Source organism: Ovis canadensis, chromosome X (assembly GCF_042477335.2).
Source record: "Ovis canadensis isolate MfBH-ARS-UI-01 breed Bighorn chromosome X, ARS-UI_OviCan_v2, whole genome shotgun sequence".
Lineage (NCBI taxonomy): Eukaryota > Metazoa > Chordata > Mammalia > Artiodactyla > Bovidae > Ovis > Ovis canadensis.
Window position 1 is genome coordinate 32,842,524 of NC_091727.1, and position 17,651 is coordinate 32,860,174.

A 17,651-nucleotide genomic window follows, 5' to 3' on the forward strand; every position below is an offset into this window, starting at 1 on the left:
GCATGTTATGATTTTCAGTTTTCTGTTTTCACTCAATGTACTTGTTTGCTCACCAATTCACTCAGTCACTAGATGAGTTGACATTATTTTTGTAACTTTCCTTCATGGTGCTTAGCTTTCCCTTTGAAAACTCTCATTAACATTTACTCTTGTTAGTTCTAAAAGGAGGTAAACATGCCAGCTTTCTGAGAAAGATTTGTTTGGTTGAAGTGGAATTATCCTCACTTTGAAAATGTAATAAGACATAAAAATAAGCATTATTGAAAATACCTGGTTATTTAATCTGTATTTCAGATGTTTGGGGATAGCAATTCAGTAAATGCACTTCTGTTCTCATAGAAAGAAAGAAGGTGAAAGCTTAGTCGTGTCCGACTCCTTGTGACCCGATGGACTGTAACCTACCAGACTCCTCCGTCCATGGGATTTTCAAGGCAAGAACACTGGAGTGGGTTGCCATTTCCTTCTCCAGCCTGTTCTCATAGATACAGGTTAATCACTTAGGAAGTGTAATTAGTTAGACTAATGTGTAATGACTAATTATTTTGTGGAGAATGAAATTTTAAGTACTTTATGCACATCTCACTTTTATTATTATTTAGAACAAAACAGATGTAGAGAGTTAAGATACTTTATAGGATTCTGTAGCTATTAAAGGAGCTGCAGTTTGAACCCACACTTTTTGAATATGGCTTCTAACAATCCTCAGAACTTCTACTATAAGCTAATGTGGCATGTCACTATTTTGTGGATGATAAAATTCTGTATATGCACTCAATCACTGCTTGTTGAATGAATATTTAAGACATACACAAATAACTAAGTGAGCTTATTAACAGACCAATTTTAGTGGCATATCACATGATTGATATTTTCTCATATAAAAATGTGATATTTTTAAAAGATTTCCCATGCTGCATGACATTTTTAGATTATCTTGAAAAATACTAATTAATATACTTAATTTTATCATTCAGTTGTGATGGGGAAAAAATAGCTGAGTTGCATGGAGCCAGGCAATCTTTTCTTTACACTATTGGTAGCAACTTTATTTTGAATAATAACACCAAGTGTCAGTAGGGTTTATCTTTTTTAAATTAAAAATAGAAATAAAATGCACCTTAATAGAAGTATATACAGACAAGCTCATAACGTGTGATGATTTATCATTTTATTTCCTATCTAGACATGATATATGGGCTTCCTTAGTGGCTCACATGGTAAAGAATCCACCTACAATGAGGGAGACCTGGGTTCAATCTGTGGGATGGGAATATCCCCTGCAGGAGGTCATGGCAACCCACTCCTGGCAACCCACTCCAGTATTCTTGCCTGGAGAATTCCCACCTACAAAGGAGCCTGGCGGGCTGTAGTCCATGGGGTTGCAAAGAGTTGGACACAATTGAGCAACTAAGCATAGCACAGACACATTTGCTGAAACTCATACACATGAGGTTTTAAACATCAGTGTACCCTTGTAAATATCTGTTTAGTACATGGCCTACTTGGTTGATATTCCTCAAAGTAACTATTACAAGTTCAGGGCAACAAATCTATCTGCTGCCAACCTGTAGCATCTACATTTTGTTTCCTAAAATAATCCCTCATCAGAAACTTAGATCCTCTTATTCATTGTTGGGATTCCCTGGTGGCTCAGTGATAAAGAATCTGCCTGCCAATGCAGGAGATGCAGGTTCAATCCCTGGGTCAGGAAGACACCATGGAGCAGGAAGTATCCACCCACTCCAGCATTCTTGCCTGGAGAATCCTATGAACAGAGGAGCCTGGTGGGTTACGGTCCATGGGGTCACAAGAGAGTAGGACATGACTGAGCTACTAAACAACAACAAGGATAATTCATTGTTAGTTAATCAATAATGATAATGACCAAGAGAGCTGAATTACCAGATTTCATTTGTCTTATCAATGGATATGCCTGATAGTGTCTTTCTGGACCCTTTTCTGAGACTTAACAGACTAGAAAGATAACCTCAGGTTTCTTGAATGTATGTGTGTCTATGCAGGTATACACAAGTGTATATGCATGATTTTGGACCTTCTTAATCACAGGGGGAGGGGGAAAGGACACTGTAACTGTTTAGAAGATTTGTGTTATCATTCACAGTTCCTTAGCTAGAAAAACTTTTTCCAAGTATAAAAGAAGTTCCTTTTATACTTTATGTATGTACTGTGTGCTATGCTTAATCTCTCAGTCGTGTCCAGTTCTTTTTGACCTCATGTGACTACAGCTCACCAGGCTCCTCTGTCCACGGGGATTCTCCAGGCAAGAATACTGGAGTGGGTTGCTATGCCCTCCTCCAGGGAATCTTCCCAACCCAGGGATCGAACCAAGCACTCCTATATTGCAGGCAGATTCTTTACTGTCTGAGCCACCAATGAATGAGTAAAAAAACAGACTAAAATAGTTTTAAAAACAATTATCCAATTAAAGGAAACAAAGTTCTGATGAAATATTCACTTACATCTAAATCCCACTGTGAAGAAGTAGAGAACTTTAGTCCATTCTCAAGGCAATTGAAATTATTATATATTGAATGGTTTTAAGATTGTACAGAGGGCTTCCCCAGTGGTTCAGTGGTGAAGAATCCGCCAACAATGCGGGAGACCCAAGTTGGGTCCCTGGCTCAGAAAGATCCCTTGGAGGAGGGCAGGGCAACCCACTCCAGTATTCTTGCCTGGAGAATTACATGGACAGAGGAGCCTGGAGGGCTACAGTCCAAAGGGTCACAAAGAGTTGGACATGACTGAAGCAACTTAGCATGCATGCATGCAAGATTGTATAGAAGCAAACATAATAAAATATCAAATGACATTAAAATTGTTTTGGACTTCTGCCTCTGGCCTACACTAGATTTAACTTCTCGGCTAAAAATTTTAAAAAATGAACAAAATGTATGAAACAGTACTTTTTAAAAGACACTGGACACTGGGTAATTAAAATCAGTCATCTCTGAGAAATTAGAAACAAATGAGAACAAATGAGGTGAGCCCTACAGGTGCCCCAGCTTACTCTCTGAATAGAGTTCCAAGCTATGACAAAGGACAAGGGCAGAAAACCAGGGGGTCTTCTTTAGATGAGGAGATGGAGCTGGGTATCAAAGGAAACCAAAGTGGCTAGAGTCACAGGGCAGAGCATCAGAGAGGAGACAGATATACAGAGAATAAACATTGGAGATCTGCAGAAAGCACCCTTCCAGTTTCCAATTAAATCCTAACCAGTTCCCATATGACAAGTGAAAATGAAAGTGAAAGTCACTTAGTTGTGTCCAACTCTTTGCGACCCCATGGACTCTATAGTCCATGGATTTCTCTAGGCTGAAATACTGGAGTGGGCAGACTTTCCCTTCTCCAGGGGATCTTTCCAACCCAGAGATCAAATCCAGGTCTCCTGCATTGCAGGCAGATTATTTATCAGTTGAGCCACAAGGGAAGCATAAGAATACTGGAGAAGGTAGCCTATCCCTTCTCCAGCAGATCTTCCCGACCCAGGAATCAAACTGGGGTCTCCTGCATTGCAGGTGGATTCTTTACCAACTGAGCTACCAGGAAGCCCGACAACAAGAAACTACCAATGTCAAGGGAAAGAACTATACACAGTAATTAAAGCAAACAATCACCAGAGCTCACATATGGCTGGGAGAGTACCCGTTCCTGCCAGACACAGTGGAAAACATCATACAGGAACATCAGAGCGAGTATTCAGATGGGTTTTGCTTCAGTAGTGGGGAAAATTTAGCCCTAGATTTTAGGTTGTTCTGTTCAAAACTCAAAGTATACAAGTAATACACTCCAAAGATCAAACTATTTCCAAGCAAACATAACTATGTTTCAGGACAAAGGTCAACAATATTTATCTGAACAAATGTATCAAGCACTCAACAAGTTAAAATTCACATCTGGTATCTAATCAAAAATTACCAGTCATCCAAAGAAGCAGGAAAATAACACTCATAGAAGGGAGAAAAAATAATTGGAATTGACCCAAAATAGACAGAGATGATAGTACTGGTAGACAAGAAACATTATAACTGTTATTGTAACTGTATTCTGTATTTTCCAGAAGGTAAAGATTGAATGCTGAGGTCTGTTAAGATATTAACACGGAAAATGTTAAAATTCTTATATCACATTTCAGCAATGTATTGAATCACACAAGACAACAGTGTCTGAGGTTAAAGTTATACACTAGATGAGATAAACCGCAGACTATATAAGCTAAAAAAAAATAGATTGGTCCATTTGACAATAGGAATTTTTAAAAATGAATTACAGAGAAAATAAGACTGCAAATAAAAAGAACAGAACATCAGTGAGTGGCATAATATATGCGATCAGAGTCCCTGGAAAGGGCAAGGTGCAGAAAAATATAATTTTTAAGTAACACCTTTATAATTTCTAAATTTGATTAAAACTATGAACACACAGATCCAAGAAGCTTAACAGACCACAAGAATAAGAAACACGAAGAAAACTATACCAAGCAATATCATAAACCACTTGCTCAATTCCCAAAAACACTCCCTAATAAACCTTCTGTATCCATTGCTGAGTGAGATGATAAGCTGAAATATATACCAATATCCATACCAAAACAACCACTCTCTGTGGAGTAGTAGGTGGGTATATATTTACTTACAATACACCTCTCTACAGTGCCTCATTTTTTATAATGAGTATATATTATTTTTATAACAAAACAGATTAATATCTATAACTACCTTGTGACAGACATCTTTCAAAATGGTAAGAGGATTATAAATCTCCCCAAGAATGCCTTATATTTCTTTCTTTAAGTCAGAGACCTGGTGATGCTACATTGGCTCAAAATTCACTTTAGTGCTATTAAAAATATATTTTCTGTATGATGTCAGATTAGAAATCGATGAATTTCCTCTATCTGCAATGGTAATGCTGATGAGTATAAAGATTTGATTGATATAAACATAATTACACAAAATTTTACAGTATTAACTTTCTACATTTACATAGCTTACACATATATAGGGGTGCATAAAAGGTTACTTTCTTAATATCAGAAGGCATCTTTTCTATGCAAAAAATATTTGAAAAAGGAGAATTGTTAAGTTGAAAATGATATTACTTTTATGAAAACAGCATTTTGAAATGCCTGGACTATTTAATGTATTACCCTTTTCTTTGCTTTCATCTGTCTTAATCAATATTTTCTGGCATTCAAAAACTGGTCACAGTTCAAATCTCCTTGACTGAAAATTGCTACCTGGACAATTTGAACTAAAAAATATTGCAAAGGTACCTAAGATTTGGTGTAGTGAACCTAGTATTTCTTATACTTAAGCCATATACTTTATAACCTAAATTATAACCTCCACAATCCACTTTATCTACATAATCAAAAGACACTGCCAGTTGAAATTAAACTGTACAATGGTTATAATCCATATGTTGCATTTCCATTAACAAAACCCATAAAACCGTCAATAAGTACTGCCAATTTACTGCATTGTTTTGGCCTCTGGCCTATCTCAGAAGAAATTTTGTCAGTAGAATATATAGGAATATTGCTACATCACCACAGACTGTCTTTAGGGAAACAGAACTGTAATTTTATAATGATGGCTATTTCTAGTGACTACATTATTGCTTAGTACACCACAAGTTCTCCTCCTGGACAAAATCCAACATAAGGCAAAAACACACACTGCCCTAAAGCCACAGGACACCCTGCTGCAAGATGCTTCTCTGTATTCAAGATTCAATTACACTTTGCACTTCATCAGATAAGCCAGTTATGTCTAGACTCTCATCCTGACACAAAACGTTCCAAAATGATCATCATGACAAGTTCTAGCATGTGCGGTGCTGACAACAAAAGTCAGGAATTATAAATTTCCATCATCCTTCACAACCTGAACTTAAAGAAGTTAAGCAGTCGTGATGTGGTGGTGGAGATAAAAAGAGTCTGAAAAAAAGAGATTTCAAAAACTTACCTTAAGATACCATTTATATTTGGCATGTTCCCAGTTCTCAGGAATTTGTGTCTTTTTGAGAAAGTGTTCAGCTTCTGTTAGCCATTGATTAAATATCTTCATATCATAATGAAACCGCCGCCATTTTTCAACAGATCTGTCAAATTGCCTAGAAATAAAAATTAGGGATCAAGAAAAATAAATGGATTATATGGACATAGAATATATGTTATTACATTAATAAAGCTATTATTTTGACAGTTTCTCACATTTATATATGTCAGTTTCAGTTAACATATATAACTAATATTGAATATAGGATGAATTAAAATATTTGATAAAAGGTTGCCATTTCCCTTTAAAATGAATTCACTTTGTGACTGAGACAAAAATAGAGACAATTATTGTGGAATATTAGTGTTTTCTTCCCTATGAGAATACTTAAGTTTTAATAAAACTTCAGAAATTTAAAAGTACATTAATATCTAATATATTATTTTGAAGCTAGATACTAAATTTCAAAAGATTTTTTGCATCAAAAATTAGCTCATAATGTCTGTCAATTTCAGTCATATCTGGAGCTAAAAGTGTGTGCTCATTAAGATCTTCAAGCACTCAGGATGACAGCTGTAACTTCTACATTGGCTTAGATGTGAGAAATCCACCAGTTAACTGGTATACTAGTCTTCCTTTCTCCTTCTAGTTCCACTGTATCCACTAGCATTTTAAATTGTGATGCTGAAGAATTTTGTGAAAGGTAATGTGTCAACATCTCACATGAAAAGAATATTAAGAAGGAAATATTTGGTCATTGCTGGTCACAGAAGAGACTGAGCCAGAAATTATATGAGTCAAGGCTTTATGTTTACATTAAGAGGCTTGCACATAAAAATCACATCAGTAAGTCAGCTCAGTTCAGTCGCTCAGTCGTGTCCGACTCTTTGCGACCCATGAATCGCAGCACGCCAGGCCTCCCTGTCCATCACCAATTCCCGGAGTTCACTCAGACTCACGTCCATCGAGTCAGTGATGCCATCCAGCCATCTCATCCTCTGTTGTCCCCTTCTCCTCCTGCCCCCAATCCCTCCCAGCATCAGAGTCTTTTCATAGGCCATTATAAAATAAAAAAATAGCAATAAAACACTGATTTGGGGTCCCCAATCTAGAACAATTACACCAGTATCTTTGGAGGTGGGACCCTGACATTGGTATTTTTAAAAGCACCCAGATGATTCTAATGTACTGACAAGTTGAAAAATACTATACAAAAAAAAAAAAAAAAGAAAGAAAGGAAGAAAAATACTATAGCGCCAGTTTTAAAGTCTGTGGGCTCATGATCTACTGGGTCTGCCAGGGCCTGTCTAAATAGGCATTTGCCAGCATGAAACAAAAGCCATCCTGAAAATTCCTGCTTACTGAGTGACCTCACAGTATAGCTGTCTGTACAGTTCTCTGAGATCTATTCTTAAGATGCAATGGATTAGTTGTGAATATCTTGAGGATCTTCTCAGATCTCTACCTCCCCTTAGGAAATTTAAGTAATTTTAGAATCCAAATAGTGTCACAATTCCCTATTGTTTTACTAGGAAAGGAATGGAATTCACATTATAAACCAAGTACTGGGGTCTGTGGATTTATATATCCCATTCCATTAACTCCTGCAACACTCTCTGCAACATACCAATCATTATTCCCATTTTTCACTGGAGAAAGGTGAGATACTGAGTAAGCTGCCAAAAGGTAAATAGATATTAAATGGCAGACCAGGAATTCTAACTCAGATCTCTCTGGTTCCAGTGGTGTATTTTAGCACCTTACATTAAATTTTCTGGGATTTCCTATTTTCAAGAGGAATTTTCACCAAATTAAACAATTCAAAGTGATAGTTGTAAGGCTTTTTTTTTTTCCTATTTTTCTTATTTTCTTCCAATATTTAATTATATATCTACATGTATTCTATCATGCATTCTATCAGGTATTACATTTAATGATTAACTGTATTTTCACCTTAAACAAATCTAAAACAGTATTTTGGTAGCATAAAAAGGCAGCTAATAATAGTCCAAAGAGATAGTCTCTATCACTAGCCTATAAATAATGGAGATGTAGACATAGAGAACAGACTTATGGACACAGGCAGGCGGGGAGGAAGGAGAGAGCGGGACAAATGGAGAACATATACACTACCATATATAAAAGAGAGAGCCACTGGGAATTTGCTGTGTGACTCAGGGAACTTAAACCTGGGCTCTGTGACAACTTAGATGGGTGGTAAAGGGTGGGAGGTGGGAGGGAAGTTCAAGAGGGAGGGGACATATGTATATCTGTGGCTGATTCCTGTTGATGTATGGCAGAAACTAATACAATATTATAAAGCAATTATCCTTCTACTAAAAATAAATTTATAAAATAATTATATCTTTAATAAATAATGGCATTTTATAGTTGATCAAATGTTTTATATCCATCAGCCACAAAATGATCCTGGAAATATTTGCATGGTTAATAAAAACTTTGTTTTCATATATTTTCAGTGCTAATGTGCAAAACATGACTTAAGAATACATCTGAAGAACGTATTCCCTATAAAAAAGAATTGTACATTGCATATGTGTTATGGGAACTTGAATCACTGGAGTCAGAGAGCTGTTAAATGAGAATCTAAAATACAGTGAGTCATAGTTGACATTGTATCATCTTGGTGAGGCTGTAGTTGATTTTAATTTTCATTATATATATATATTAATATTGTTAAGTTTTCCTGCAATGCACACTTCATATTTTGAATATTCAGAAAAATACAATAAGTAAAATTTATTTTAAATTGAAAGTTTCAGGTATACAATAGTGATTCAATAGTTTTGTAGACTATTCTCCATTTAAACTTATGGCTGGGCATACACACAGAGGAACCCAGAATTGAAAGAGACACATGTACCCCAATGTTCATTGCAGCACTGTTTATAATAGCCAGGACATGGAAGCAACCTAGATGTCCATCAGGAGACGAATGGATAAGAAAGCTGTGGTACATAAACACAATGGAATATTACTCAGCCATGAAAAAGAATACATTTGAATCAGTTCTAATGAGGTGGATGAAACTGGAGCCTATTATACAGAGTGAAGTAAGCCAGAAAGAAAAACACCAATACAGTATAGTAACGCCTATATATGGAATTTAGAAAGATGGTAACGATAACCCTGTATGCAAGATAGCAAAAGAGACACAGATGTATAGAACAGCCTTTTGGACTCTGTGGGAGAGGGCAAGGGTGAGATGGCTTGGGAGAATGGCACTGAAACATGTATATTATCATATGTGAAACGAATCACCAGTCCAGGTTCGATGCATGATACAGGATGCTTGGGGCTGGTGCACTGGGATGACCCAGAGGAATGGGATGGGGAGGGAGGTGGTGGGGGGTGTTCAGGATGGAGAACACATGTATACCCATGGCGGATTCATGTCAATGAATGGCAAAACCAATACAATATTGTAAAGTAATTACCCTCCAATTAAAATAAATAAATTAAAATTTTAAAAAATCTAGTAAAAAATTAAAAAACAAAGTTATGGCTATCTTTTAAATAATGGCTGTATTCCTTATGCTATACACTATATCCTTGTTGTTTATTTATTTTATACATAGCAGTTTGCATCTCAATGCCATGCCCTTATTTTGCCCCTCCCCCTTGGTCTCCCCATAGTTAACCACTAGTATATTCTTTGAATCTGTGATTCTGTTTCTGTTTTTTCTTATATACATTCTTTTAATTTTTAGATTCCACATATAAGAGAGAACATAGAGTGCTAACATAGATAACATCTTTCTCTGTGTGACTTACTTCACTAAGTACAATAGTTTTTAAAAGACAATCTCACATGCTAACAACTACCATCTCCATCTTTATACACTATAGTTTGAGAAACAGACCAAGGCTAACCAGACCACAGAGGAGTTGTTATTTGGTCATTTTCCACCTCTGTTACAGTCATCAGCCCACTTCCTACTTTGCTTTTTTCTATTACCCAACCACCAGATTTACCCTCTTGCCAATGCTTTTATTTACTGGAAGGTGATTATTTCTTCAACATCTGGGCTATAAACACTGTTCCTTCTAGGCTGCTGCAGATGTGTCCCTCCACCACTCACTGCACTGGCAGTGACCACCTTCCAGAAGATTCCACAAAGTCTCCTCCCACCCAACCCCTCTGCCTCTTCACAGTTTGTCTATCATCTAGTTTCTGCAAGAGAAGAAAACCATCAGGGCCCACACAGTTGATCATGGTACCTCTTAGGGCTGCAAGACAAAGTTGGAGATATGAACATAAGGGAAACACTCAGGCTTCGCTACTTACATTTGTGTTCCAGGTCCACGGAAATGGGGCAGGATGAAATTGCTAGCCACCAAGGACTCTCTGCAGTTCCCCCTTCCCCCCATGCCCTACTGTCTCAGGATTTCGTGACTTTGTACATTAGTCCAGTGTTCCTGAAATGCCCTCTTTCCCTTTACTCCATTTTCACTCAACTCCTGCAAGCTGAATCTTCGCATACTTAAAGACTTGACATGAACCACTAGGTTGGCCAAAAAGGGTATCCGGGTTTTTCCTTAAAATTGTTCAGAAATATCCAAACAAACTTTTTGGCCACAGCAATACTTATACTGTCACTTTGTAAATATCTGAATATAGAACATTCAGTAGTCTGCAACTGCAAAAACTTTGCAAACGGTAAAGTTGATTTAATTTTATTATTAAAATTAATGTTAAAATGAGTAACTCTACTCAAACAAAATATTCAAGAATAAAAGCATGCACTTTACATGTGATGACATTTAATGTGAGTAATAATATTTTAAACTCCATTTCAAGCATCACATAAAAATTTTAAACATACTTTCTAGCATTTTAACATGTATTGTTAATAGCCAAGTATAAATCTCTTCTTGAATTTACTGTGTAAAATTTCATTTTTTATCATGCCTACTTATAAAATTAAACTCTCTCCCATTAAGGAACATCCTGAATGAACAGATATAAATTTTGCTAGTTTTACAATGTTACATTTATAAATTTAATCTCTAGTCACTCACTACGCTCCCTAAATTCCTCTCATTCCATTAACTGGACATCCATGACTGAAGGAAAATGCAGCTACAACAGGAAACACATAAAGATATTACAAATAGCATTAAGGGAAATAGGTGTAAGTTTTACTCTCTGTATTATTACTAGAGGGAAAAAAAAAAAAGTTGTTACATTTTTTTTTTCCTGATAGCAAGAGGAAATGTAGACCTGCCTAAATAAAGGACAAAAAATGTCAGTATAAACACATGGATAATAAATCAAGTGATTTTTAAAATTTTGCAAATATTAAAATTCTCATACACTATGCAAGCAGTATTTAAAATTACACTGCTGCTTCATTTCTGTGCAGCATAACTTATTTCCTGCTGTTCTAAATCAAGTTAGTCAGATTATTCTCAAGCATAAATTACATTTAGGGAGTAATTTAGGTACTTTGGGACATACTTTAACACTTTCAGGCCATTAAGGTGGTGCTGAATTCCATGAAATAGATTTAAATAAATAACACCCAGTAGCCTTCTGACATAATCCATTGTGGTTTTATACTTAAGGTCTGCAAACTCAGCAGTGGGCTGCTAAGTACTGCCTCCTACATATTTCATCTTTGATTAGGTGAGTGGGAGGGATCTTGGCTAAAGTCTCATGGTCCAAATTAGAGGAGCTGATAAATATAAGTTAAATAAGTCTTTTGCCCCAAACCATAGTACCTTCCCATGCCCCCGCCTCCTGATCCCAGCTTCCCCAGTAATCCAATTATTTAGTAAAAACTAAGTATTGGGCTGGCCAATAAGTTCCTTCAAGTTTTTCCATGTTTATTGGTCATTTGTATTTCTTGTTTTGTGAAGATGGCCAAAGTCTTGTGTTATTGTGAAACATAAAACACATCTGTGATCTTCCCTAGTGGTTCAGTGGTAAAGAATCCACCTAGAAATGCAAGAGACACGGGTTCATATCCTGCTCTGGGAAGATCCCACATGCCGTGGCGCAACGAAGCCTGTGCACCACAAAACTGAGCCTGTGCGCTAAAGCCTGGGAATCACAGCTACTGAAGCCTGCATGCCTGAGAGCCCATACGCCACAAGAGAAGTCACAGCAACCAGAAGCCCATGCACACGTTGCAACTAGAGAGTAGCCATCCCTCGCCACAACTAGGGAAAAACCCATTCAGCAATGAAGACCCAGCACATTCAAAAATAAATAAATAAAATTATTGAAAAAGCACATTCATTATTTACTAAAACTGATCATTCTATGACTAGCACCCAGATCAAGCTATAAAACATTGTCTGCAGCTCAGAATTCTTCTTTGTGTCCCTTCTCACATTTTAAGAACTTCTCCTAGTTTTCTTTCAGATTGTTCTTAAAGACTTATAGGACTTCTGCATGATTATGGATACACACATTATATCAGTTATATGTGTGTTCCAAATATTTTTTCACACTCTGTGACTTTCATTTTCACTCTCTCAATGTTGTCTTTTGACATACAGAAGTTATTAATATACAATATAGGCCAGTTTATTATGTTATGATTAGTACTTTATACATCTATTTAAGAAATTCTCCATTATCCAAAATTCATTTACATATACTCCTTTACTTTGTTATGAAAGTTTTGTTAGTTTGCTTTTTCCCATTCAGATGTATAATCCTCTAGCATTATATTTTTGTATGTAGTGTGAAATAGAATATATTTCTTAGCCTTGTAAGGTAAGGCATACAAACACAACAAAGTAATGGTGTACAGTGGAAAAATAAAAGTGTGTGCTGTGAAAAGTAGGCTTCTATCCTACTTCACACACCCTCCCCCCAACTCTGCCAGTTATTGTGCTCAGCAGCTCAGTCGTGTCTGATACCTTGCGACTCCATGGACTGTAGTCCACCAAGCTGCTCTTTCCATGGGATTTCCCGGGCAAGAATACTGGAGTGGGTTGCCATTTCCTCCTCCAGGGGATCTTCCCGACCCAGGGATCGAACCCTTATCTCCTGCATTGCAAGTTGGTTCTTTCCCACTGAGCCATCGGGGATTCTCTCATTGTAAATAAAACTTTCATAATTTGAAATATTGATAGAGCTAGGCAAAGAAATAAACAAATACAGTGTTTTAAAGTAAGTGTTCTCATTCAGTTTTGTTGGATTTGATATATCCACTGCTAGCATTTTTACAGCTCTGGATCGACATAGTATTTTGAAACACCCAGTTTACTTTATGTTTCATTCTCTCTGGGTTATGAGTCTGGTTCTTAGGCTTCACCAGTTTGGAGTAGTTCTTTGAGTTTGTTTCTCACAGTGTTTATAACACCGGAGTTTAGGAACTCATTCTCTGGTCTCTACTCCCTCTCTCCACTGCTGAAATTCCACCCATTCTATTTCAACTGTTTCTCATAACCTTTCCATTTATTGCCACCTGAACAGACAGAATAGACAGACCTTATTTGAACTCTTTAAGATATTGACTCTTAAAGTGACCCTTTCCAATTATAGGGGACTCTTTTGCATTACTTAAAGGAAACAGGACGGAGAAGGCAATGGCACCCCACTCCAGTACTCTTGCCTGGAAAATCCCATGGATGGAGGAGCCTGGAAGGCTGCAATCCACGTGGAAGCTGAGGATCAGAGACAACCGAGTGACGTCACTTTCACTTTTCACTTTCATGCATTGGAGAAGGGAATGGCAACCCACTTCAGTGTTCTCGCCTGGAGAATCCCAGGGACGGGGGAGCCTGGTGGGCTCCCGTCTCTGGGGTCGCACAGAGACAGATACGACTGAAGCGACTTAGCAGCAGCAGCAGTAAAGGAAACAGGGACATTTTTTCCCTCAAAATACAAAACAAACTCTAGTTCACCTAATTACTACAGATGAACTCTTTGGATTTGGATCTCCTCTCTGGGTATTTCCTTATACGATGGCATTGAATCTTAAAGGTTCAACTAATACCTACAGCAGGGGTTGGCAAACTTTATAAAGTACTTGAAAATAAATAATTTACGCCTTGTTGGTCACGCAACCTTTATTACAACTATTGAGCTCTGCCACTGTAACCCAACACCAGCCATAAATGTGTTTGGTTAGATCCCAGTAAAACTCTATTTACAAAAACAGGTGTTGGGCTGGATTTGACCCACAGGCTGTACTTCACCTACCCTTCCTGTATAAACTGATTAGCACATAGCCCCAGGTTCTAACCCTCACCTGAGCACTGTATCTAGCTGTTTTTTTTTATTATTATTATTATCCTCACCAGAACATTCTGTGTGAACCTCACACATGACTTGTTTACAAATCCTTATTTTCTCTTCTAAGTCTCATAATTTTAGTTAAGGATTTCCATGCTAGAAATGTTGAGATTATCCTTTACTCCTCTCTTTCTTTCTCACCATGCGGATTTCTATACCCTATAAATTCTAAATCAGAAATGACTCTTCAGTTTGACTTCTTCTTCCAGCCCCACTTCCATAGCCTTTCTTGAAATCCTCTAACAACTTTGCCTCATGATATCCCAACTCACTTTTCCCTAGTCAGTTTCTGACCGCTCTTGTACTTATGTCTACATCGCTATCCCTTCTTCCTCTTTGGTTCCAACATGAATGTTCATAGAGATTTACATAGTCCATGGTGTATATCCTACACTTACAAACACTGAATATCTCAAAAACTTCCATAACAATCCAACCTTTCTCCTACTATCTTTTTAACCTGGGCCTTTTGCTTTATCATAAAATGCCACCCTTCTTCCATGTCACTTTATTCTATGAGGCCTGTCTCCCCTGAAATTAGTTATTGCCTAAGACAAACTCCTCTCACTGCACAAAAACCTCTATTAATATACTGCTTCATGTACTAATTATGTATTTACAGAGCTGCATTTCCCAGCAGACTCTGAGCCTTTTAGAGAAAGGAATACACCTCATTGACTTTTGAATTCCTAGTCCTAAGCAAAGTTCCTGGCACATAATAAGTGTTTAAATAAATACATTTTAAAATGAATGAATAAAAGAGTTCATTAGTAATTTGCTTTGGCTCTTTTTGGTTCCATTTAGGAGCCATGAAGGCTTGGGTACACTATTTTACCTCTCTGTACACCATAAATAAAGCTAGGATAATACTGCCTGCATTACACAGCACTTTGACAAGAATGAATGCATACTGTAAGCTATAGATAGCAATAACATTTCAGTACTATTGTAAAAACAACTTAATAATTGGCACATTTTATAACACTGATACAGAATTTTTAACTTAAAAATATCTTAGTCTACATCATAAACCATTTCAAATATGTCAATATAGTTTCAGTAAAATGTAGCTCTTAATGACTTTTAAATACAGATAATCTAGCTCAATACCATTCTAAACAATTAATACACTTTATACAAACTTGCCAAGGTCTAATTTAACTCTGAAGATGAACATTTACTTAAGGACTATGACTTTTTTAAGAGGGGTGTCTCAGAATAAAGTTATATTGATAAAATTCACCTTATATCAAAGAATACAACATTAATAACTTAAAAACAATAATGATAAAGTTAGATCAATGCTGATGGCATTACTTGTAAGGACTCCAAACACTTCAGGTTATCTCTAGAAATTTTTAAAGAAATCTTAAAATTCTTTAGATTTCTAAAGTGGTTTTTTTTTTTTTTCAAATTTTCTTGTTTCTAATTGGCATACATATCTGGAAGGAATCTAAAAATCAGTGTTATAGTACTTCCTTCTATCTACAAGTAGGTAGATTTTCAGAAAAGAAGGTTAAAATAGAAAAAGCTGCATGGGAAAGCTTCAGTCATCTTAAATAAGGAATTTTTGAATTGTAAGTACTCACAAAATCACACACATACCCTCATATATATATAGGTATTACACAAATCAAGAACTTGACTTAAGTGTATAGTAGGAGTATGGGGGTTTTGACTAAACATATTATTTTGGCTTAGGGAGAGATACCCTAAATATCTTTGAGATAAATGTATAAGTACCCAAGTAAGTAGGTATATCTTCACCTACACTTGACATCTGATTATTTAAGTAGCTATAAAAAGAAAAGTAGAAGCATCTCTGATATGACTAATGTTCTGTTATTTCACAAATCTCGTTTGCCCTTCTCTTTTACAAACACCTTTGCTATAGTCCAAAGTCCTAACAGACCAAGGACTGTGAAAAGGGTGCAATATTTGACAGTTATGTCATGCTGGAAGAATATTCAAGGTATGCTATTCCTGCACTGCTTCTGAAAAAAAGAAAACAATGTAGGACTATGCTAATATTAACCTAAAAATTATGCAATCTCAATGTCTTGATTTGGCATAATTAGCACCCTGTAAAAATACTCAAAGTAGCAAAAATAGTTTGCTATTAGTGAACTGCAATGTTACCTTTAATATTAGGATCTTTTGGAAAAATTAGCTACAGAAACTGATTCAGCAGTCTAAGAAAAATAATCCAAATTTCTTAAAAAGTTGAAGGTAAAATTGTTTCTGAGGACCTGATATATTATTCATGGATCTCCTTTACAAAATGTGAGCATTTAATTTAAATGTACACATCTTCCACAGTATAGTCTCACAATTTGTATGAAGACATACTTTCAATTTAAAATAGGCCACAGAGGCATTGAAACATGTATAATATCATATAAGAAATGAATCACCAGTCCATGTTCGATGCAGGATACAGGGTGCTTGGGGCTGGTGCACTGGGATGACCCAGAGCGATGGTATGGGGAGGGAGGTGGGTGGTGGGTTCAGGATGGGGAACACAGTACACCCGTGATGGATTCATATTGATGTATGGCAAAACCAATACAATATTGTAAAGTAATTAGCATTCAATTAAAATAAATACATTTATATTTAAAAAAACACAATAAAACAGGCCATAGGGGACTTCCCTGGCTGTCCAGTGGGTAGGAATTTGCTTCCATGCAGGGGGTGTGGGTTCTATCTCTGGTCAGGGAAATAAAATCCCACACGCCACATAGCACAACCAAAATTAAAAAAATACAACAAGTCATAAAACAGAGAAGCTATGCAGCTTATGAAATTTGAAGAGAGATAAACATGGGTTTGAAATTCTACTTTATTGCTTAATGGTGCTTTGTAAACTCAAGCAAGTGATTTAATTTGCTGGGGTAGAATTCTCATTTGTGAAATAGCTGAGAAAAGAAGGGAAGCTAAAGGCAAAGGAGAAAAGGAAAGATACATCCATCTGAATGCAGAGTTCCAAAGAATAGCAAGGAGAGATAGGGAAGACTGCCTCAGTGCTCAATGCAAAGAAATAGAGGAAAACAATAGAATGGGAAAGACTAGAGATTTCTTCAAGAAAATCAGAGTTACCAAGGGAACATTTCATGCAAAGATGGGCTCAATAAAGGACAGAAATGGTATAGACCTAACAGAAGCAGAAGATATTAAGAAGAGGTGGCAAGAATACACAGAACTGTGCAAAAAAGATCTTCATGACCCAGATAATCATGATGGTGTGAACACTCACATAGAACCAGACATCCTGGAATGCAAAGTCAAGTGGGTCTTAGGTAGCATCACTATGAACAAAGCTAGTGGAGGTGATGGAATTCCAGTTGAGCAATTTC

General features: G+C 36.6%; 1 protein-coding gene across 7 annotated transcripts in view; it reads right to left on the reverse strand.

Moving 5' to 3' along the window:
- DMD (dystrophin) overlaps positions 1-17,651 on the reverse strand; it is a 2,687,035-nt gene that overhangs the window by 1,203,860 nt on the left and 1,465,524 nt on the right. For all 7 annotated transcript variants that reach the window (XM_070291485.1, XM_070291489.1, XM_070291490.1 and 4 more), the window contains exon 44: positions 5,988-6,135. In XM_070291485.1, coding sequence (XP_070147586.1) covers positions 5,988-6,135 — 148 coding nt within the window. The remainder of the gene's footprint in view (positions 1-5,987; positions 6,136-17,651) is intronic.